Here is a 22,974-nt window from a genome sequence, read left to right as displayed (position 1 = left end):
TATCTAATTTCTGCAAGAGACTTTTATGTGTTAACAGGGTGCATAATTGGTAAAAATTAAAACATATAGAGTTCAAGGTGGTACATTAAATTCCAGTGTACATATCAAAGCAAGAGCTAAAAGGTGATGGGATCTAAGCTGATCTCTGAAAGCAAAGCATGACAAAAAGAGAGCCCAAAACAAAAGTGAACACAAGATCCTTGGTGAATATAATACTAAAGGAGCCCTAGCCTCACAGGAGTCATTTTAGTGGGTTGAAGTAAAAGACTAAAATGAAATAGTTGTGTGAAGTAACAGGCCATTGTAAAATCCATCACCATATATTAGGGTAGATCTTGTTTTCTGCTCAAAGTGCAATGAGCCTTCAATGCAGAAATAAGACATCATCCAACTGATGTTACTGAGATTACTTGGAGATGCAATATAGAAAAGAGTGACAGGTATAAGGCTAGAAATCAGGGAGTAGGCTATTACCACAGTAGATATTAGACATTATAGTCCAGGGTGAAGGCAGAAATGTGGTAAGAAGTGCTCAGATCTTGCATTGTATTACACTATATCTTGTACGAGTAGATCCTTCTCATCTCTATTGCTAAGTGTATTACAAACCAGTTCACTGGAGTAGTGCCCTTTATACTTAAGGAAATCCTAGTAATCCTTTGGATGAACTCAGTAGAAAGGAAGATCCTTTCAGCAGAAGACTTTTGCATGTGTTTGTTTCTTTCTGTTTGTTTAACTTTTCTGTAATATCTGATCAAAATTCAACAATATTGTTATTGCCTTTCATGTTCTTCATAATTCTTATATCTTATTTGAATAAAACATTATTTTCAAAGTTTAATTGTATGCTAAATTCTCAAAAACTTGACATGCAAAATGGTGTCTTTCTACTTCACTTAGAAATTATAAGTCATTAAAACACTGTCATCAGATAAAGAGTCATGGATGGTCTTTAAATAGTGTACTTTAAAGAAATTAGTTATCACTGTTTTTCTTAAATTTTAGATATTCTATCAGACAAATCATGCTTCCTAAAACAGATAATTATTTTAAATACAAGAAAAAAGAATATTTTATTTTGCACTTATACTAAATCATTTTCATGTTAAAATTGTAATCAAAAAAGATCAAATTGTTTTTCACTAACTATTTTTAATGTTTGTTTGCTTGAAGCTCTTGGAAATACGTCCACAGTGTTATTGAAATGTTGGAGGCCAGCTGAGACCCAGTGAGATCTGATGCCATAAACTACTTTCTCATCGTCTACAGTAGAATTTTTCAAGAAGTGAACTATGACGATCTATCAGTTCTTGAGACTTTTTGTTCTCTGGGCATGCCTACCCCACTTCTGCTCTCCAGAGTTAATGTTCAGAAGGACTCCTGGGCTTCAGCAAATGATCGCAGAAGCCCGCGTCCCAAGAAGTGATGGTAAAATCCTTCACCGCCAAAAACGTGGCTGGATGTGGAACCAGTTCTTCTTACTGGAAGAATATACAGGATCTGATTATCAATATGTAGGCAAGGTAAGTAAATCTGGGTTGAAAAGGTAAATGTTTATAGTCTTGACTTACATGTCTAACAAAAGAATATTGAAGGTCATCAAGATTCTGGTGACTGTGAGTTTGTTACTCTAAACATTCCCAACTCCCTTTTATTCATGTAACACCAACTGTACTTTGAGAAACTGAGAGATGCATGCAACATCTTACAAAGTAGATAGATAGCCTGAAGAAACCATCCCCTGTAATTAGACTGGTAACTACCCTGATAGCCATCTGAGAGCGTTCACCCAGTGACTGATGGAAACAGATGCACAACTCCACATTCGAGTACTGGGTGGAGTTCAGGGAATCATGTTGAATAGAGAGAGGAAGAATTGTATGAGCCAGGGTGATCAAGATCATCACAAGGAAACCTACAGAAACTAACATGGGCTCACAGGAAGTCCTAGTCTCTGAACCAGCAGTGAGGGAGCCTGCATGGGACCTACCTAGGTCCTCCTCTCCAAATGTGTGGCAGTTGTGTAGCTTGATTTACTTGTGAGACACCTAGTGGTGGGAACAGAACCTGTCCCTAATCAGGTGGCTTGTCTTGCCCAGCCTTAATAAAAGAGAGGAGCTTAGTCCTACTTCAACTTGATATGTCATGTTTTGTTGACACCCAAGGGAAGGCCTGCCCCTTTCTGAACAGAAACAGAGGAGTGGATGGGGTGGAGAGTGCAGGACAGAATGGGAGGAGTTGAAGGAGAGAAAACTGAGGTATGGATGTAAAATAAGTGAATAAATTTAATAATAATTATAGTTATAATTATAATAATATTGTCAGAACTCATTACAAGCATCAATTTTTGATCTCACAAATTCAGAAGCTATTGAAAGTAAATTTTTATGTAAACTATTTTTAATGCATTTCTTTAAATGACCATCTGTATGTAAGTTAGAGTTAATGTTTACTACAGCAAAGATATATAAAAGGCATGTTTAATTTTTTACAAAATGAGGTACACATAGATAATATAATTGTCCCAAGGGCAATTATATAGCTTGCTTAAAAGAAAATGTATTTCCATAAATTATTCTTTTATTTTTCTTAAGTTACATGTGAACACAATTTTTAAAAACAAGTTAGGCAAGCGAATATATATATATATATATATACACACACACACACACATATATATATATGTATATGTATATATATATATATATATATATATATGCTATTGTATTGCAGTATAAGATTGAAAGGACAGATGTTTGGTGAAACTATGCTAAGTTTTCACCCAAGTAAAAAAACTATTTTGAGATATTAAATTTCCATTATTTTTAGAACATTGGTGTATTTTGGGGACATTTGAATAATTTTAGAGTTGTTGAATATGTGATAAACAGAACAAAAATGACATAAAAAGTGAAATAACTAAAAGGAGTGGGAATACAAACAACAAACCTCGCAAACTTAGGTGAAGGCAGGAAGTAGCAGACTTTCTAGTTCGGATTGAATGCTTGGCTGCAATGTAAAGGGAAATTTCATATATGTTGAACTAGGAAACTTAGACTGTAAATACAACCACATAAAAATAAAGTAACAGAAAATCAAGCTATGAAGCTATAAGTCAATTTGTTTACTTTTCTGTGGGCATAGCAGTTACTAGATTTCCATCAATTTTTCCTCGTCTAGTCTTTAATGGGGATTTAATAAATGTTGCCAGATCATATTATTATTATTATAGTATATGCTTTCTCATGATACTCTCCCCACCCCAACCAACAGAATATCAATACTTTGAATTCAAAACTTGTACTTCATGTCTTTGTGTGTCTAGTGCTCATTAACTCCTTAGCTAATTTAATTATTGCTAGTCATATTGAATAACACTTCCTCAGCCATCTGGTGCCATTCGGCTTTTTGGCAGAGAAAACTATTCTCTAATTTAATATTAGTCTGGACAATTAAAGTTAGAATCATCTACTTACAATATATGCATAATAATAGAGAACCCAATTATAACAAATATGATATTCTTACTCTGCTATATAAAAACCAATAAGATTTCATGGAATTTTATCAGATTCTATAAAATGTGTACAATTCCTATTTTAAGAGTATTTGAAGACCTACTGTTCCATAGAAGTTTAGCAGATGTTTTAACTCTCAATAGTATTTTAGCTTCTGTTTTGTTTTAATTCTTTACATGTTACTATGACAAAACACTGCAACAAATGCAACTTATGAAAGAAAATGTTTAATAGGACTGACAGTTTTAGAGGATTAGTGTACATGATGGATGAACACAGGCATGGCAACAGAAATAGCTGAAAGCTCACATCTTGATACCCAAGCAGAAGAGAAAGACACACTGGGTATAAGTAGCATCTGCTGAAATACCAAAGGCCAGGACAGGGACATATCTCTTCTGATTAGGTCAAACCACATAATCCTTGCCAAACAGTTCCATGAACTGGGGACAAATAATTCAAACATATGAGACTCTAGATGCCATTCTCATTCAAACCACATTACAAATCTGTTTCATAATTTGCATGGTTTATTCATTTTATAGCATAAGAAATAGATGTTTGAAGTCTTTTTTATTGCTTATAGGTTAATACCTCAGATCTAACTTGCATTGTATCAGTTACTCATGGAATAAATATTTTATTTTAGATATATATGCCAAAATACTTTAAATATTATAATAATATATTAAATTATGACATTAAATAGCGTATGTAATATTTTGATATTATATATGGATGTTAATGAATGAAATTTGATTGCAATATATATTTATTCATACAATATAAAATTCCTCAAATTCTCTACATATTATTTCTAATATTAATTGTGAAAGCTATTACACTGTCATTTTTCTTTAGGAAATTTATTTTTCAATTTTTACTTGCTTTAAGACAGACAAGTGCTAAAGATGCTAGTGGTTTCAGTGTCTCTAGATTGATTTGGCTGTAAATTTAATATGCATTCTAATTGTAGGCATATGGGGGAATGGTGACAGACATCCTACTGTAGGAGGAATGTCTTGGGGCTGAGAATAGGAAGCAATAAAGAGAATGATTCTGGTAGGATGAGGACACAAGTATAAAGCACATATATAGAGACTGAAAGTATTTTTTTTAGAGACAGTTACATTTTCCCAAGTAAGAACTCTTTATTCTGTATAGCTTTGAAGTTGAAAGCAATTTAGGAAAGCATGGAGTTAGCAAAAAAGACCTCGAAGTAACATCTTACTTTCAACCATTTCTCTTTCAGTGGGTTACTGCATTTATTTAGGCTTCATTTTTCTGTCTTTGTAAACAAAGAGGATGTTTACACCAGTGAATAGATCCTAAATGCACTTTTACAAATGCTGATACATTATTAATGTAAAGGGTATTTAAATCCTCTTTAGAAAGGGAAAGAGGGGAGACAGGCCAGAGGCTCAACTGTCACTGCCATGACTTTGGAAATGTCAAACACTGAAGTCAAAGCATTTCTTTGCTCTTGTCCCAGTAGTCAAGGATTTTGCTTTACGTGACACAATGAAGTGGTTCATAGTTAAAACATACTCAACATAAGACCTTCTTGTTTCCCCTTTCCCAGGAGTAAATGGTGATACTGTAATTTAGACACTTCTTACATTCAGGAATTTATAGCAATGCAGGCCAATGTGTCTGCAGCGCAGCTGCCCTGTCGTCACCTTTTCATGGAGATTGTTAAATAAAGGGACCATTGTCATTTGAACACCTTTCCCCCTTTTCAATAGGTTTAAGATTCAGAAAAAAAAATGGTTATCAACTCTTAGGCTTTATTTATTGAATATCTGTTTACAACCACTTTCTGTTTCCTTTAACAAAACACTGTCCTTTATCAGACACTTTCATATTTCTAATGGAACTAACACACACACACACACACACAGAGAGAGAGAGAGAGAGAGAGAGAGAGAGAGAGAGAGAGAGAGAGAGAGAGAGAGAGAGAGAGAGAGAGAGAGAGAGAGAGAGAGAGAGAGAGAGAGAGAGAGAGAGAAATGTAGCCCTGGCCTCAAACCCATGAACTTATTGTGTGACAAAACACAACAAACATATTTGTTCTCCCTAGATCAGGATCCCATGCCACCAAAGTCCAAGGTGGTGAACCAATGAATTTTGGGGGTTTGCTTACAGCAGTATGGGTGAGAGGTTAAGTACAGGAGCAGAAATGACTCAAAGACAGTTGCATCACCAAGGCGATCCCACCTCCAGCACAGGTGGCAGGTCACAAATCTGGAACTTGGAGCACACTGAACAGCTTGCAGACAGCTCTACAGGTTTGGAGAATGTAATTTTCAGGTGTTCCATTTGTTCTAAAACACTTCCAGGATTCTATCTCATCCAAGCGGCATCTGGTCTCCTCTAAAGAATCTTAGCAGCTGGTCTCAGTGTCTTTTGCAGCATAGTTTTTATTTGTTCATTTGTTTGTTTTATTTTATGTTCTGAGTTTTGCTATTGTTTGTTGGAAGTTGCTTGTTTGAGAGATTCTCTACCAGCTCTCATTGCTTACTCTGGCAAGAAGCAGTCTGGGGAACCGTTCAGTTTCAGGACCTTCCTGAAGGTATTTTGAGCTGTTTATCTTAAGTGGCATTTTAATAGCATTTTGAGAAATAAAGCTTGCCTGGGGATCAGGAGAGTAAAACAGCCACACTGCTCAGCCTTATAGCCAGGCAATGGTAACACACACCTTTAATCCCAGTAGTCACTCCAGTTGCCATTGAAACCAAGTGGTACATGTCTTTAATCCCAGTGGTGCATGTCTTTAATGAGTGAATATGATGGGAAAAGTCATTCATTTTGTCAGTCCTCCCTGTACTTCAGACTGTTTCCTTACTTCCCTGCATCCCCTGTCAGAGGCAGTGGAAATATAGAGCATATGGCAATTGGTAATTCAGATGTCAATTCGCCAGGATTCTCTGATGGCGGTAAATCCTGTCAAGGAAAGGCCTGAAGAATCATCATCTCTGGAAATTGTTGCTCACTTTTACTAAAGCAGCTTGGTGTCTCCCCAATACCTGCACTGAAGTGTGTAATCTCATGTGATATGTATATGTAATCTCATGATTACTTCTCAACCTAATGAGCACATAGCTGCAGGTGGTCAGGAAGATGATTTTCATTTTCCTGTATAATTTCCATATATACAAAATTTACTAGGACATGATTCATAACTAGATATGTTGTCTTACGAGTACTGTAGACACTTAAAAGCTTGCTTTGTTTCTTTTTGCTCTGACTAACTACACGCAATTAGCTCAGTTTTGCCTCAGAGCAAATTTAAACTAAAGAATTTTTTTTATTGTAAATAGATCATAAGTTTAAAACTTTACTGCTATGCACAAGGTCAGAGTTGCAGATGTCCAAAGAAAGTTGCTGCACAAAATACCTTAAGAAAAGCATGCCAATTCTTTGCTTCTTTGCTTGCCAAGTCTAATGACAATAGACTTGTCTCAAGGTTTGTTACTACTGAGCACTGTGCCTCTGCCTACCCCACTTCTGGTCCTGGCCTTACTTCTGTAACCTTGGGACCTTATGTTGCCTTGGTAAATGGTTCACCTCCTTATTCTATACAGTAGGAATGTGGTTTTGGCAAATGAGACATAACTCTTTTTTTTTTTTTTTAATTATTGCTCCAAACCTCCTGTAAAGAGAGTTTTTAGTTTACAAGAGAAGAAACTAGGAGAAATTGGAATTAGGTAAGGAGAATTAGAATACAAGCAGAATACAGAGAATTGTTTGAAAATGCACGATATGAGAGAATTCATTCACTTTCAGATACCTAAATTCATTTCACTTCCTGTACCATTCAATGTGAACCTTGAATGGGACTAGCTAAAAATACTCTGGATCAGCGATTCTACTGAAAAGTCACTTTTCCATCCTCAGGAATCTCTCTGTGCTTAGAGGCCTTTTAGGAAATCTGCTGCGTTCTATTCCTCAGCATTACTGTACAGTGATCCAGCTAACCATTTCTCAAAGCATGGGACAAATACCTTTCAAATCGCTCAGTTTCCAGTGTCAGTTAAGTGAATATTGAAAAACTTTACTAGACCATAGTTTTGCAAAGTTGCTTGTAGAATTCTAAACAACTCAATTTATAGTTTTATATGCTCTTACATCTAAAAGCATTTCCAATTATCATCATTCCCTTTATTTGTGATTAGCCATTAAAGTTTAATTCAATTTTGATGTTTTGAAGATCTGGCTTGCCTCATCTTAAGTATCTAGTTGGTCTGCTCTTAATTTGTATGTTCTACACAAAATGATGAATGAAACAAGTATTGATTATTTTAATAGATAGCTGGAAGAACTTCTGGCTACTACTTTGACATTAACTGGACAGTGGTAAAAATAGAACCATCGTGTTCACAAGTATCTATCTTCAGGAAAGGATGTACTTAAGGATACTATGTTATAAATATGTTTTTGCCTCAGAAACAACATATACCACAGAAGACAAGTACAGGACAATTGAAAACAAATATCTCTATGTTCCTCTTTTTCAGCACTTGAAAGAAAAAGGAAAACTGTGAACAAATGCCAGTAGATATTAAGACCATACAGAGGAAATCCTTCCATTTTGTATTCCCTTTTTAGATTGGGACATTCTTTTTGATAGTAAATTCTTCATAACAACTGAGTAAGAGAATTTCAAGAGGAGGGTCTCCCCAAAATTAGGGAAGGTTGATTGGAGTGAGAGAGACCAACTTAAATACCACAAAGCCTCATAATACCAGCTCTTCCTATTACTTTTGACTGAGTCCTTTCTAACCTTAATTATGTGAATCCAGTCAGCTGGCTATTGCTCTAAAATGAGTAGTTAGAACTAAGATGAAAACAAAAAACTGCATTTTTTCCTAGAAAGCAGACCTGAAAATTGCAGTGTAGAAATCCTTTAGATTGCACAAGAACTCAGTGGAGAGAAAATACTTAATTACTGAAATGAAATGGTTTATGAACAAAAATACCTGATAAGTTTTGTTATGTATAAGTAGAAAGATCTACTTTAAAACCTGTGTTGTATACTAAATATGGACCTTACCACAAAGATAAGAATAAAAAAGACAGGGTCTATTGGAATATAGTCACTTCTATTTAAAGCTATGAATTGAAGTCACACAACAGATGGAACAAAAAAAAATCACAATGTACTCGGTAATATTAGCATAAAGGAAGAATTCTTGAGCAGAAATCAGGACACTATAACAGGTATTGGAAGAAACTCTTTTTTTTTTTCTTTTTGTAATCCTTTTTATTGAGATTATAATATAATTACATTATTTATATTTATACATAACTGTGACAGCGGAACTGATCTATTGGGAGCCCACCAAGGCCAGCTGGACTGGGACTGAATAAGCATGGGTTGAAATTGGACTCTCTGAACATGGCGGACAATGAAGGCTGATGAGAAGTCAAGGACAATGGCACTAGGTTTTGATCCTAATACATGAACTGGCTTTGTGGGAGCTTAGCCTGTTTGGATGCTCACCTTCCTGGACCTAGATAGAAGTGGGAGGACTTTGTTCTTCCCCCAGGACAGGGATTTGGACTGCTCTTCAGTATCGAGAGGGAGGGGGGATGGAGTGGGAGGAGGAGAAGAGGAGTGGGGAGAGGGGGAGGGGAGTGGGGGGAGGGGGCAATATATGGGAGGAGGGGGAGGGAAATGGGAAACGTGGAGGAGGTGGAAATTTTAATTAAAAAAGAATAAAAAAATGGAAGAAACTCTTTTAGGTTAAATGATTGTTAATATCTCCCAGATGTGTGGGGATTTGGATTAAAAGAGATATCCCTTCTCTCATATATCATGACCACACTTAAAATGGAAATTGCAAAGCATCTGCAGTGATTTTTGTATAACTGTCAGTCAAATGATAATAAAAGAATTTTAAAATGGAGCCATGGGACAATATGTGTGTGCATGATGCATGTAACAGTAATAATTAAGGAAGAGTTGATGTATTTGGTGCAAAAGGGTAGAACAAGGGAGGAGTTGGAGAGGAATGGAGAGAGTGATGCTAATGCAGCACTCGTATGAAGTTTACATCAAAATGAAAAACATAAAATAACACATACATGTATTTACATAATGATAATTAATCAACAAGAAGCCATGAATTTGAGGCAGAGCAAAGGAGGGGTTTATAGAAAGATTTGGAAAGAGAAAAGGGAAAGGAGAAACAATTAAATTATAATCTCAGAAACATAATTGGAAAAATTTCAAAAGATATTGCTGGAAAAAAATCTAAAAATCTGTATCTAATAAAGTACATACACAAACATCATTCATGATAAAAAATAAAATGAAGTGGGAGCATGTGCTTCCAGAGCTTGATAATCAGTTGCAAGCAAACAAGAAAGTGGATTGTAGTGTGCTAAATACATATAATTTCTGTAGTTCTCAAGAAGATATTATGTGATCCAAGAATTACATATGGAAAATATATTTATGTCTCTACTATTGCTGTAACATTCTGAGAGTACTTTGGGGGGAAATGTTAAGAAGATCCAAGAGTCCTAATCTGTTACTATTTTTAATTAATATATCAGATATAAAGTTCTAATAGGAAAGATACCACAAAACTAAAATATCCTCTAAATATAAAGTCATTATGTGATAAAGGGTTTATAACAACACTTTGATAAAATATACCCAGCTGTATATTAAAACATTCTGTCTGAGAGTAGCAGAAAAGACATTTATCCACAGAAAGCATCCATAAAGCATCACCTATGGTAGAGAATAAGCCACAGGATATGCAAGGGTACATAGTTACATTCAGTATTTATTCTTACTATAATGGAATAAAACCAGAAATACAAAGAAACATTTTAGAAAACATACAAATCCTTGGTGATTCTATAGTTTATGAACCAACAAAGAATTGTTAAAGAAGTGATAATGTAAATGTGATGAAAATGCAAATACAGCATACTGAAGCTCACGGAAAGAAAAGGTCAAAAGATTAAGCTCATAATATAAATTTGCACATCAAAAAAGAACATCCTCAAAAGATGTGCAAGTCAAGAAACTGTAAAGAGAAAAATAAACCAATTGCTCTTGAAAATGAAAATAATAAAGATCAGAGAAGAAATAAATGAAACCAAGTATGAAAGGAAGTGGAATACGACAGTGAAGATGTGAGCTGCCTCTTTGGAGAAAATGAACATCATTAACAACCTTTTATTTGAAAATAGAAAAGGAGATGAAATTACTCATAAATGCAATGAGAAATTTAAAATAGATATTACAACAAATGACCCCAAAATAGAACAGATTAAGACAAATAACAATGTAAATCTTTACAAAGCCAAGTGCATAAGCTAAAAAAATTGCACACTTTCCCTGAAATATATAGTCTGCTGTCCTAAATAATGAATAAAACTGATCAGATCCATAGTACGCTAAGAAACTTTGTTAGAAATCCCATAAAGTATAAAACTATACTTATGCCACAATGGATTTCAGAAAACACTTAGAGGAAAGGCTAGTAGTCATTTTCAAAGTCTTCTGAGGTATTAAACTAAAAACTTCTAAAATCACTTTAAGATCACTCAGCATTATTTTTATATCAAAGCTAGACAGGTGCTAAAACAAAGCTGCAGGATATAATTTCCATGAATGTACATGTAAAAATCATGAATGTAATACTAGCAAACTTAACACCCAAATATATTCATTCACCAAGAATAAATGAGAATTATATCAAGGATGGAAGAGTAGTTCAACATATACAAATCAATAAAAGTGATGTAACATATTAATTATGAAGATAAAAGTTATGTGATCACAGAAAATTGAGTACCTTTTGTGATCAAAGTCAAAGAATCATTTTATCCCAATAAATTAAAGAGTATTTATAAAAATTCTGCAATTAATATCATACTAAAAGCTAAAAAATTAAAAATATTCAATGATTACCAAGAAGATGAGGGTATCAATTGACAACTTCTGCTTAATATAGTCTGGGAAGTTCTGAATAGAGCAATTATATGGGGAAAGATAGATAGATAGATAGATAGATAGATAGATAGATAGATAGATGAATAAATGAATAGATAAATAATAGAATATAGATAAATATAATATTTATATGATAATAATATAAATATGATAGAATATAGAAAGATAAATGATATATGATCAATCAATAGATAGTTGACAGAAGATACATGATTTATGATAGATGATAGAGATAAATGATATATATATAAAGATAGATGATAAATAGTTAATACATAAATTTTATGTGATAATTTAATAAATAATAGATGATTTGTAGATTGATAGATATATAGGAAGCACAGAATGGATTTCCTTCTTTGCTGATCCTAGTATCTATTTGGAAGGAAAACTGAACAAGTCTACCCAGAAATAACAAAACTTCTAAAATTCACCAATTCAGTAACTTATAGCATTTAAAATTCCAGAAAATAACTAGTCACTATACTTTACATTCACTGTGCCATATCTGAATGAATTTAAGGAATGTTCTTTTTGCAGGGAACTGGAGTTTGATCTGCAGTACTCACGTCTGCTGGCTCAAAACCACCCATAGCAATAGGTCTTATGATTTTTTATAACATTTATGACATTTAGTATGACATTCTATGTACTATTTCTTAAGTGAAATTTATATATTTTTCCAAAACTTCAATATAATCATAGCTCAGATGACTTTTTCTCATTCCCTATTATCCTTTTATAAAGTTATTTTTTCATGTCAATATTTATACTCACTTATGCATCCTATCATTAAGGCAAACGTAATGCACCCCTCTGGCTTTGATTGTTGCTGACAATGTTTCTATAAATATTTCCCAGTAGAAACCACTTTTTGTTGTTTTTCAACAGTTTCCATCGATCATGTTTTATTTATATTTCTTTAATATAATATTTATCTTCCTGAAGAAGTCTGGCTATCATTTATCAATTTCTTCTTTTGAGCATCTAGTCCATTTATTTAGACCACTGCATTCTCAAATCTTTATCAAGTATAAAGAAATCATTGTTTTCAGATACTTTCTCAGGCTCCTCTTTAGATGGAAGACCATATCCTGTATTGAAACTCTCATGTTTAGTGGAAAAAGTAAGGGATGTAAAATATACAACATTATTCTTATGATATATTAGTTTATAAATGATATTAAAATATGATAGACTTATTAAGCTAATAAATATTGGCATGGATGAGGTAGAACATTGGTAGTGGCTAATAAAGATGACATTTGAGCAAAGGGCTTGGAGGAAGAAATGGAGTTATTATTCATTATCAATGTGACAGCCTCTGCCTGAAGAAGAAACAGTTACTGGAGAAGATTAAAGTGGAGAGTGTCTGAGAAGCAGTGGAGGAAGGGGAGGCTGTAAGTAAAGCCAGATCAAAGAATTGGAAGGCAGCAATGCAGGTAGCAGAATCAAACAAAGAGGTAATGGAGGGTGGATGCCAGGTCCTATAGGACAGGTGCTATCAAGGCCAGAGTAAATGCTCCCAAAGATACCATGTCCTATTACCCAGATTCTGAAAACACTGCTTAAATGTCTTAAAGAGATTATAGAGATGTGATTAAACTAAAACTCTTGATGTGAAGTGATTATCCTGGATTACATAGTAAATTCTGGTATAATTACATGGATCCTTAAAGGAGGAACTCAAGGGCGGCAACCTCAAGAAAAAAAAAGACATGATTATGGAGGCAGAGGTTGAAATGATATACTCTGAAATAAGACAAAGCAGCCACAAGTCAAGGAATACACACTTCTGTAAAATTCATGACAAACCTTCATATGACATTTCCTGTCAATGGTAAATTTTAAAAATGTAATCTACAGAAATAAATTCAGTGTATTATTAGTTCAATTCATTGACTTATTAATTTTGTATAAGTGCAGGGTATTAATAAATGTTTTCACGAATTCTTATTTATTTTTTCTCTGTTAATTGGTAGTATATGGACTTAAAGGAAAAATCATAGAAGATATAACTTTTAAACTTATAGTATACATTTTAATGTTTGCTTCTTTATTTTACTCTTATATGGGTTAAGCTTTCTTCTCATTTTTAATTTAAATTTATTGACTTTGAATAAACAATCTTTTCTCATTTTACATGCCAATCTCAGTTCCCCTTTCCTCCCCTCCTCCCACTCCACCCATCTTCCCCTATTTCCCTCTTCACTCATCAGAGAGGATAAGGCTTCCCATGGGGAATCTACAAATTCTAGCACATCACTTTGAGGTAGGACCAAGGTCCACCCTACTATATCTAGATTGGGCAAGGTATCCCGCAAAAGAGAATGGGTGCCAAAAAGTCAGTTCAGGCAGTAGGGATAAATCCTGGTCCCACTGCCAGTGGCTCTGCTGTTTGCCCCAGCCAGTTATACAACTGTTACCCACATTTAGAGGGCCTAATTTGGTTCTATGCAGGATCCCCTGCTGTCAGTCTGGAGTCAGTGAGTGACTAGCTCATGTCAGCTTTTTCTGTTAATTCTTCTCTTATTATGTCTTAAAGCTTTCACACTGGCTTATGGTTATGTATACAGAGATATTATTTGGTTTGTGTAAGTTTTCACTACGAGCAATATTATGGGCCGTGCGAGGGCATCATTCCCATTTTGTCCTGTTACACTATACAACACCTTGACCTTAGCCCAAAAATGGCGATTCTGACTCCAGGAATCTCAGAATGAGACTGTGTTTGAGGGCTGTTTCCTCCCGTTTTATAATCCTCTCTAGGGCTGAGATTAAAGGCTTGCACCACCGTGATTAAAAGCATGCTCTGCCCGGTTTCTATGGCAACTAGTGTGGATACCGGGTTAAAGGTTCATGTCATTGCTGATTGGTCTTTAAGACTGGCCATTGTGGTTGTTTTACTTTTCCAATCCCAGACAAGCCTTATTTATTAAAATAAAATTGAAACGCCATTACACCTCAGTGCAGTAAGGAATAGAATGATACGTATGATTCTCATTTTTCTTCATTTCAGAGAAAGCATTACTGTACTACTGATAATTTATCAAGTTTCTTTCTTTCTCTCTCTCTCTCTTTCCTTCTTTCTATTTTCTTTCTTTCCTTCCTCGCTTCCTTCTTTTCTTTCCTTCCCTTCTTCCTTCCTTCCTTCCTTCCTTCCTTCCTTCCTTCCTTCCTTCCTTCCTTCCTTCCTTCCTTCCTTCCTTCCTTCCTTTCTATTGAGACAGCATCTCCCTAGATAACTCTGGCTGTCCTAGAATTCTCTATGTAAAGATCCTCCTGAACTGTTTCCAAGTTTTGGGAGTAAAGGCATGTGCTACCATACCTGATAATAATAACAATTTAAATATTGCTATAATATTTATTTTATCATAATAAAGAACTACATTTTGATTCTAGAATGTTATGATGCTTTGCTCTTGAACAACTAAGTCATATTTCCCAGTACATTTAAATAGCTATTGTGGTGTTTCAATGTCCTATTTCAAATTAGATTGAAATTACATTAAGTAGCATTCTTATTTGAAAAAAAAATATTAAGTCTGTCTCTGTACCTCATACCATGACATGCACACATAGGTTTATTACTTCTTAGTGATGAAGACTTTGATTGTTGGCTAAGATTTCAAGTATTTTCAACTCACCTTACTAGACCATGAAAAATATCTGTACAAAATGAAATCCTACGGTGATCAATTATTTCCTCTACAGTAGTAAGATGCTGTTGTCAAAGATTTGGCACTGCTCTCTTAGAGAAAGAAAAGTATAAAAATGGAAACAAATGGTAAATTAATATTGTAAAGTATGCAGTCCATGAAAGCAGCAATAAAACTGGAGTGCTTACCAAGCAATAAATAAGTTAATTAAATAATAAGAGCAGTTTAAATAGATTAGTTTTCTCCCTAGACTATGACACAAAATGAGCATCTTTGTCATACCAGAGTAAACTGTCACACTCCTAGCTGAGTGCATTGTTGTGGAATATCTCCGAGGGCTTCCTTAATAGGATGTGTGCACTGCTGTCATTTCCTCTGCGGCATGTCATTCTTTTCTTCCCAGACACCTTCCTCATCACGGCAGTAAGTTTCCCTCTCTGTTTCTTCTGTGGTGTAAGGACAATTCTCCCTGGGGTGAGATACACTCACGGAGGTACACTTTCATCTGATATGTAGTTGACTTCTAAAGATGTCATGCTCTTTGTTTTTGTTCAGTACATTTCAGTCATTACTGTCTCACACTTTTTCCTAATCACCTCATTTATCAGAAAGTATGTGAGGCATCTAGGAAAGAAATGCCAAAAGATATCTTACATTATAATATTTTACATGCAGGAAATTCTATGGTGTGGTCATGAACAAAAGTTTGAGAAAATTGAAATAATTTGCTGCTAAGAAAAATTATTTTTATTTCTTGTGTGTTTATCTATTGTATTAATAGCAACACAGCTTATATTTTATAAAATTTTCTATCTGGTGTGCTGTGATTATCAAAAATTTAAGTGTTCTTGAGTATCTGTTGTTATGTAAGTTAGCTATAATAATCCAAATCTATTCAGGAAGAGAAACACAAAATAGGGACTTCACATTCATGTCTTTAACTAATCCATATTATCCCTTCCTTCTAGTTTGTGAATTCTAGCAACAAGTATGAGCCTAGTATTTTCCCTTTCTTCCATTTTTTGGAATAAAGGCAGTGTTCTCAAGAAACAGGAGTCAATTGAAATTAAAACTTTGTTTTGTCCGTGCTGTGCCTTGAAACATTCTTAAGGATAAATTGTTAAAATTCTAAAACATTTTTGTTCTTAATTACCAACCTCCAGTAGCAAAGACAGGAAAGCAGAGAAAAATTATATACATTGTCACAATCTGGCCTCAGTAATTCACACTATGGGAACAAAGCCTCTTCATATTTCATATCATATCCAGGTCTCAAAGAAATAGTACCTCATGTTCACAAGGGAATGGTGGTGGTCATATCTGCCAAAAAAAATAAACATCAGACTTATGGATCATTGATTTTACATGAATACCATATGATTCTGTGACAGAGACATGTTAACCCAACACCTAATATTTTGATTTTCCATAAATAATTAATTTCTAAGAATATTCAAAGGGTAATATACCAGAAAAAGTCTAATGTTATCAATATTGGTTTCAAAATACCCAGAAACCAAATGCAGTATGTTTATCTAATAATACTAAAAAGATATGCGTCTTGCAGAACACCAATAGGAACCCATAATAAAAAGATGAATCAGTCTATGGAAATTCACTCAGAATTTAAAATGGGAAATTAGTAGAGGATGTGAATGCATAACAGCTTTGTTCCACATAACAACAACAACAAAACTAAGTATGATCACTAAATACATGAAAGGTTTGCATCCACTGTCTACATTTGGAAGCTACAGTGTGTATAATGAAGGGTAGAGAAGACGTAATTATTGATTGATTGGATATTACAGAAAGAAACAGCTTTAGAAGGCAACGGAAATTATGCAAAGTGAGACACAATGAGAATCGTTTAATTCTCTCTCAAATTGAAGTTTTTATCATTTACGTTCCTGCTTTAAAAGTTTATGAATTCAATTTAGCTATTATAGTGTTAGTTCCTACTTGCTTTTTTTATGGTTTATCCTAAAAATCACATTATGAACCACACCATTTATCAAAATGAAGTTGCCACGTGTAATAGCAGAAGCACCAGAGAGTATTAGTGTTTTCATTCCCTCATCTGAATAAAGTTCCAGACACCCTGTGTTTTCCCTGCTTGCTCATACTGACATGTATCCACGTCTTTTATATTAGGCCATTTGCACTTCACTGTCAATTAGGAATAGTTGATTTTGTTTTTTATATTATCAATGCATTATTATGTTTGTAAATGCTCTTAATTAATTTCCCTTCTATTGAAGATACTGTATCTTTTTTGTTACATTTATTCGATTGCTTTTTATGCTTTTACACCAGTATAAAATTCTGGCTCTGGTTTACTTGCACATTTAAATTTGCTCAGAACTGATGGCAATCAAACTGTAGTCATGGAGCCTATTGATGGAGGAAGGTCATTTGTCAATAAACAAACTGCCTTGGCCCATTTGATAGGCTACCCCTTAGGTGGGTGGAGTAGACAGAATAGAATGCTGGGAGGAAGAGGAAGTGAGCTCAGATGCAGGGCAGCTCCTCTGAGGGGCAGACGCCATGCTCTCCTCTCCAGAGCAGACACGATGAAGCTCTGACCCAGGATGGACGTAGGCTAGAATCTTCCCGGTAAGCGCACCTTGGGGTGCTGCATACATGAACAGAAATGGGCCAAGCAGTGTTTAAAAGAATACAGTTTGTGTGTCATTATTTTGGGGCATAAGCTAGCCAGGCAGCCATGAGCCGGGCTGTGGGAAGAGGCCCGCAGCTCCCTACTACAGCCTATCACCTGCTGCTGATCTTTAGAGTATTTATTAAGCACAGCTATTTCTTTATTTCCTTATCTATCAAGCATCCCTAAAAGGATGATTTTTCTCACTTCAGTTGTATAGAACGAGCAATTCTTTTGCTGTCTTTTATATTTTCACACGAATGTGTGCTTGTTGGGAATGGGCATGTATACGTGAGCATCGGCATATGGACACCTGAGAACAATATTGGGAATCCATCCAACTTCCAGATTCTTATTAATAGTATTAGTGGTAGAAGTAGTAGTATTTTGCAGCATCCCTTAGTTAAACACATCACTCATACAGCTAGTCTCACTAGCCTGGCTTCCCCATAACATCTCCTGTCCCCATATTCTGAAGTTGGAGTTACAAGTTACTGACTACATATTACTGTCCAAGCACATCGGGTAGTTTTGTGCGTCTTAGGTGCAGCGCACCGCTCCCCCATCTACGCTGTATGCGTATGCACTACAATACAGTTGGCGAGCTTCGGGCAAGGGGCTGGAGGTTGAGGAAACACAGAGACACAGACAGACACACGAACGTCTAATCACTGGTACAAAGCGCTTTAATAGCACCATGGAGGCTTAAATACCCAGCAGTCAATGCACAACAGGTGAAAATCCCATTCTCTGATCCTCTAGGGAAGGCACAACTTTTAGTAACTCCAATTAGAAGGCTCTAGCAGGGAAGAGCAGCTGAAGGCCAGGTCTCCAATTGGTCCCAACACTTAGGGAATCAAAATTCTAATTATCTGGCTTGTATGGAAATGACTTAAATAAAGATCATATCTTCAGACAAACAGGGTGCTTTTATTACTTAATCTTTGCTTCGTGATTCTACCTCCTTGGTTTTGATTGTGTATTTCTTGTCTGAGGTGTGGAACAAAACTGAACAACAAAATACACCAGACAAGCAGCCCTTTTCTGGAAGAAAAAGCTGTGACTGGATGGTTCTTTTCACTGGTGTGGCTTTCCCTGCTATTATATTTGTTATTCGTCATCTTTTATGGCTCTCTTTCTTCAATAGTCTCCATCACTTTTGTTCTATCTATCCATTCACCTCTCTCTCTCTCTCTCTCTCTCTCTCTCTCTCTCTCTCTCTCTCTCTCTCTCTCTCCATCCTATCTGTGTATGCTAGTGCATTTGTGCGTGTGTATTCTATCATTGTCCACATACAGTTTCCTGCAAATGGTCTTTTCCTTTTGGTTCATTTTAGTCCATTTTACCTCAAAGTTTGTTGTTTCTCCTAAGCAATGGAACTATTCATTTTGGTTTAGATATGTATTTCATGACACAAATATTGATTATGCTGGACACGTACACCATATGGGAATTAAAGGCAGCCATTAATGCAGTCAGACATTCAATTATAAGTTTTGATTCTTCCCAATTTAGCTTGCTATTTGTAGGAAATCTTAACTGATAGTCTAATTCAATTTATGTACTTTAGATAGAGTAAACTCTATGCAAGAAGCAAGAAAAACATTTTTTTCCTGTGATACAACTCACAGGAGGCATGACCTGAATTGTGTGCAGATCCATTAATATCTCAGGCATCCAAACACACCTGCAGCAGGAGCAAATTACTGTAGCCCAGAAGATAGCTGCATCTTACTGTCAGCAACACACCTGGAGCTGCAGTTACGTTTCTGCAATAATGATTTAATACTGTGTCTTTATGCTCTTTTAGGTTCTCTGCTACTGATGGTCCCATGAAAAGTTTGTGTTTATATATAAATGTTTCCACAAATTTTAAATATCTTAAATTATTTTTATTTTTCTCCTCTTTATGTATCTACACCTATGTTGGGTTATATTAATATTGGCACAAGGATCCAGAAAGGACAGAGTGTGATTTCAACTCAGATTGCTCTGGAGATGGAATTATATGTGATTTTAAGCCACCTGACTTAGGTTTTGTGAACCATACTCATTTCTCTGCAAAAATGAGCATGCATTACTAATAACTCAACCATTTCTCCAGCCCAGAAATTTAAGTTTTTATAGTATGCATAACCATGAGTGTAGAAAATTATAGAAGACTGTTTTCTATTTATATTTCAGAGATAATGGACACATGAAATACCTAGTTTGTTTTTTATCTTTTGTAGTCTACCGGGTCCCCCTGCTCACCCCGATGGTTACATCTCTCCGAAAGAAAATAAATACACATTTAGGAAAGCCTGCAGAGTTCAAAGCAATATTATTCAAAGGTCAAGCTTATTTTGTCAAATTGAATTCTCCCAGCCCTTTCTGAGTGTTTCAACTCTGGGTCTACTTTTTTCTTTTCTTTCCTTCCTCGTCATTAAGTGTTCACAGCATGCGTGTGGCCCTGAAATACCTATTTTTTTTTACACTGTGGTGTTTTTGAGTTTTATCTATGAAATCCTTTTCTGATGTTTTGAAAGAGGTGAGATAAAATTGTTTATGTATATGTTTTTTTCACTGCTACATATTATTCACATTTGGGCTAATCTACTTTAGCAAAACATATGAACAAGCTTCAGGACATAATTTCATAATTCATATAGTCAGTGGTGATCACTTGTAGCCTTGTTTCATAGACATCCCTGAACCCTGCAGCCTCTGTTACTCAGTGTTTTTCATGCATATCAGATTTGCTTAGTGCCACATGTGAAAAATCATATCCAATATTTGTCCTTATTTAGTTTAATTCACTTAGAATACCATTCTCTATTTCAAACCAATTCATTGTAAATGCCAAGATTTTGTTCTTCATAGGTGAATTAATAACATTGCATGTGCTTATCACCTTTCTCTAATTATCCAACTGTGGGCATTTATGTTATTTGTCTTTGTTTGGTTTCTTGCTTATAGACACCCTAGTAGGATGCTTAGATTTGGTGGTTGCTTTATCTTTGGTTGTTAAGAAAGGAAAAGACCTGTCATTCATTTTAATACTCCTTAATACTATCCAAAGCATTACTATAGAATTCCAGGGAATGATTAAATCTACTTTTCTACTTCTACCCTATTTGTTTCCCAGTTCTTTTCAAACTTCCTTTTTAACTTTGATTTCTTGTCCAATTATGAGATCCAAGATAATCTTGGCTTACCCATACTATTGGACATATTTTGTTGCTATTGTGGTAGTCTGGTTCCTGAAGACTGACTTTAAAAAAAGATATGCATTTTAAGTTTCATTTTTAAAATGTTCTTCCTTTCCATCCCTGCACTGGTAGACTATTTCCCTAAGTAGCCCAGCTGGCCTTGAACTCTTAATGATAACTTCTCTAGGGCTAAGATGCCAGGCATATAACATCACATCCAGTCCAGTTATGGATTTTTGAGCCAGAAAATTTTTACATAAATTTGAATATGCCTTTGTGGATCTAGTGCCTCCTTTTGTCTAATATAAATAGTGTAGTTCTGGTGCCAACTTATGCCTATTTATAAAGACACTATTATTACTTTTTCTATGCCAGCAGATGCCTTAGGGTAGTTTCAAGTTGAGTGTGGTGGAGCACTGATACCACAAAAGTTGGAGAACATTACAAATCAGATGTGGTAGAGAAGAATTAGTTGGCTTTATAAAAAAATTGTACTTTGTGTTATTATAGAATTAAAATTAAAATTGAGCATGATAACTTGGAGACTGTGTGGTGGCATATTACCAAAGCCCAGGACATCTCTTTCACCTTTCTCCTTGTTCCTGCTCTTATACTAATTGTTTTATTCATTGCAGATCTTCAGGCCAAATTGAAATTTCTTCTGAGTTATTTCATTGTTTTTATACTGACCTTGACTCAATACTGGATAATGATACTTTCCTGGCTTCTGAGTTAAATTAATTTATTTTCTTCTCACATAACTCCTCAGTTACTCCTTACTCTGAGGCATTTTCTTACTGTTGACCCCTATGGCTTTTAGCATTAATCAATCTCTTCCTGATTTAATTGAAGCTGTTCCTATTATTTCTGACATCCTGTAGTTCATTTTTCCCTCAACTCTTTAAAAACTTTTTTTCTTATCTCCACAGTCTTCAGTCCTCATCATCAGACTGACTGCAAAGATTTCTTGAAGCATTAAAACAGTGAATACCTTCTACATACCATTCAACGTTCACTCCTGAATTATATATCATTAAGAATTTCACAATAAGGTTGAATGATGTTTTCCTTTTCTCAAACGTTTCAACTGGAATTCTAATGATAGTGAATCCCATTTTGAATAATATACAATCTGTAAATGAAAGAATCCATTAGTAGAACTCTCTTTTTATTCAAGTTAAATTTGAAAACAAGACATCAGAAACAAATTCCATTATTTTAGGCCTTAAAGTGTGGGGCTACCTCTCATGAGCCTGTGGTCTGCACACATTTACGAGACCACATAAGCCATTTCCTAAATTCATTTAGAAAATATAAAAATGGTTTCAGGTGCATATTATTAACTAAAAGAACTTAATTTTGAGTACAAAAATATATGTTGTGCCTAAGTAACTCCATTAAAACGTGGAAGTATAAACTATCCATAATCTTCTCCCAACTATTCCTCACAAGTTTGTTTAAGTCAGTATGCCAGGATACACTGAGCTGAAACTTATTATGTAGCCCAGACTGGACTTGAACTCATAGACATCCATATATTGTAGTCTTCTAAGTCCTGGAATGACCAGTGTGAGCCACCACATTTGGCTAAAGGTGTATTTAAAATTTTGAGAATGGATTAGTTTGAATTTCACAACTCTAAATTCCTCACAATAGTCAAGTAACCTGCATTTGTGTTTGTTTCCCACAATGCAGCTTTCAAGGGTATTGTTGGGAATCTCATTTGGAACAAATATATGTGGAAGAAGAGATCTATATCTCAGAAGTGGGAAGAGTTGGGAAGCAATACAGTAAACACAGCATCAGCCACCTCCTGACCTTTCTGTAGCCTAAATATTCCATCAGAACCGTCATCTGTGAATGCACAATGGCAAGGTCCCCACACCTTCACTTCCATCGCGCTCTTCCATAAAGTACGCTGTGAGACAGGCCTGGAAAAAGAGGTCTTTCTTAAGAGGATGCCACGAACCTG

General features: G+C 35.1%; 1 protein-coding gene across 3 annotated transcripts in view; it reads left to right on the top strand.

The window, feature by feature from the left end:
- The window catches only part of LOC130887373 (cadherin-10), a 184,357-nt gene that overhangs the window by 67,694 nt on the left and 93,689 nt on the right, over positions 1–22,974 (top strand). For all 3 annotated transcript variants that reach the window (XM_057789788.1, XM_057789789.1, XM_057789790.1), the window contains one exon: positions 1,174–1,523. In XM_057789788.1, the coding sequence (XP_057645771.1) occupies positions 1,293–1,523 (231 nt within the window). In that variant the 5' untranslated portion in view covers positions 1,174–1,292. The remainder of the gene's footprint in view (positions 1–1,173; positions 1,524–22,974) is intronic.

This window comes from Chionomys nivalis, chromosome 15 (genome assembly GCF_950005125.1).
Source record: "Chionomys nivalis chromosome 15, mChiNiv1.1, whole genome shotgun sequence".
Lineage (NCBI taxonomy): Eukaryota > Metazoa > Chordata > Mammalia > Rodentia > Cricetidae > Chionomys > Chionomys nivalis.
Note: the sequence above shows the minus strand (reverse complement) of the source record. Positions and strands in the feature narration are given on the sequence as shown.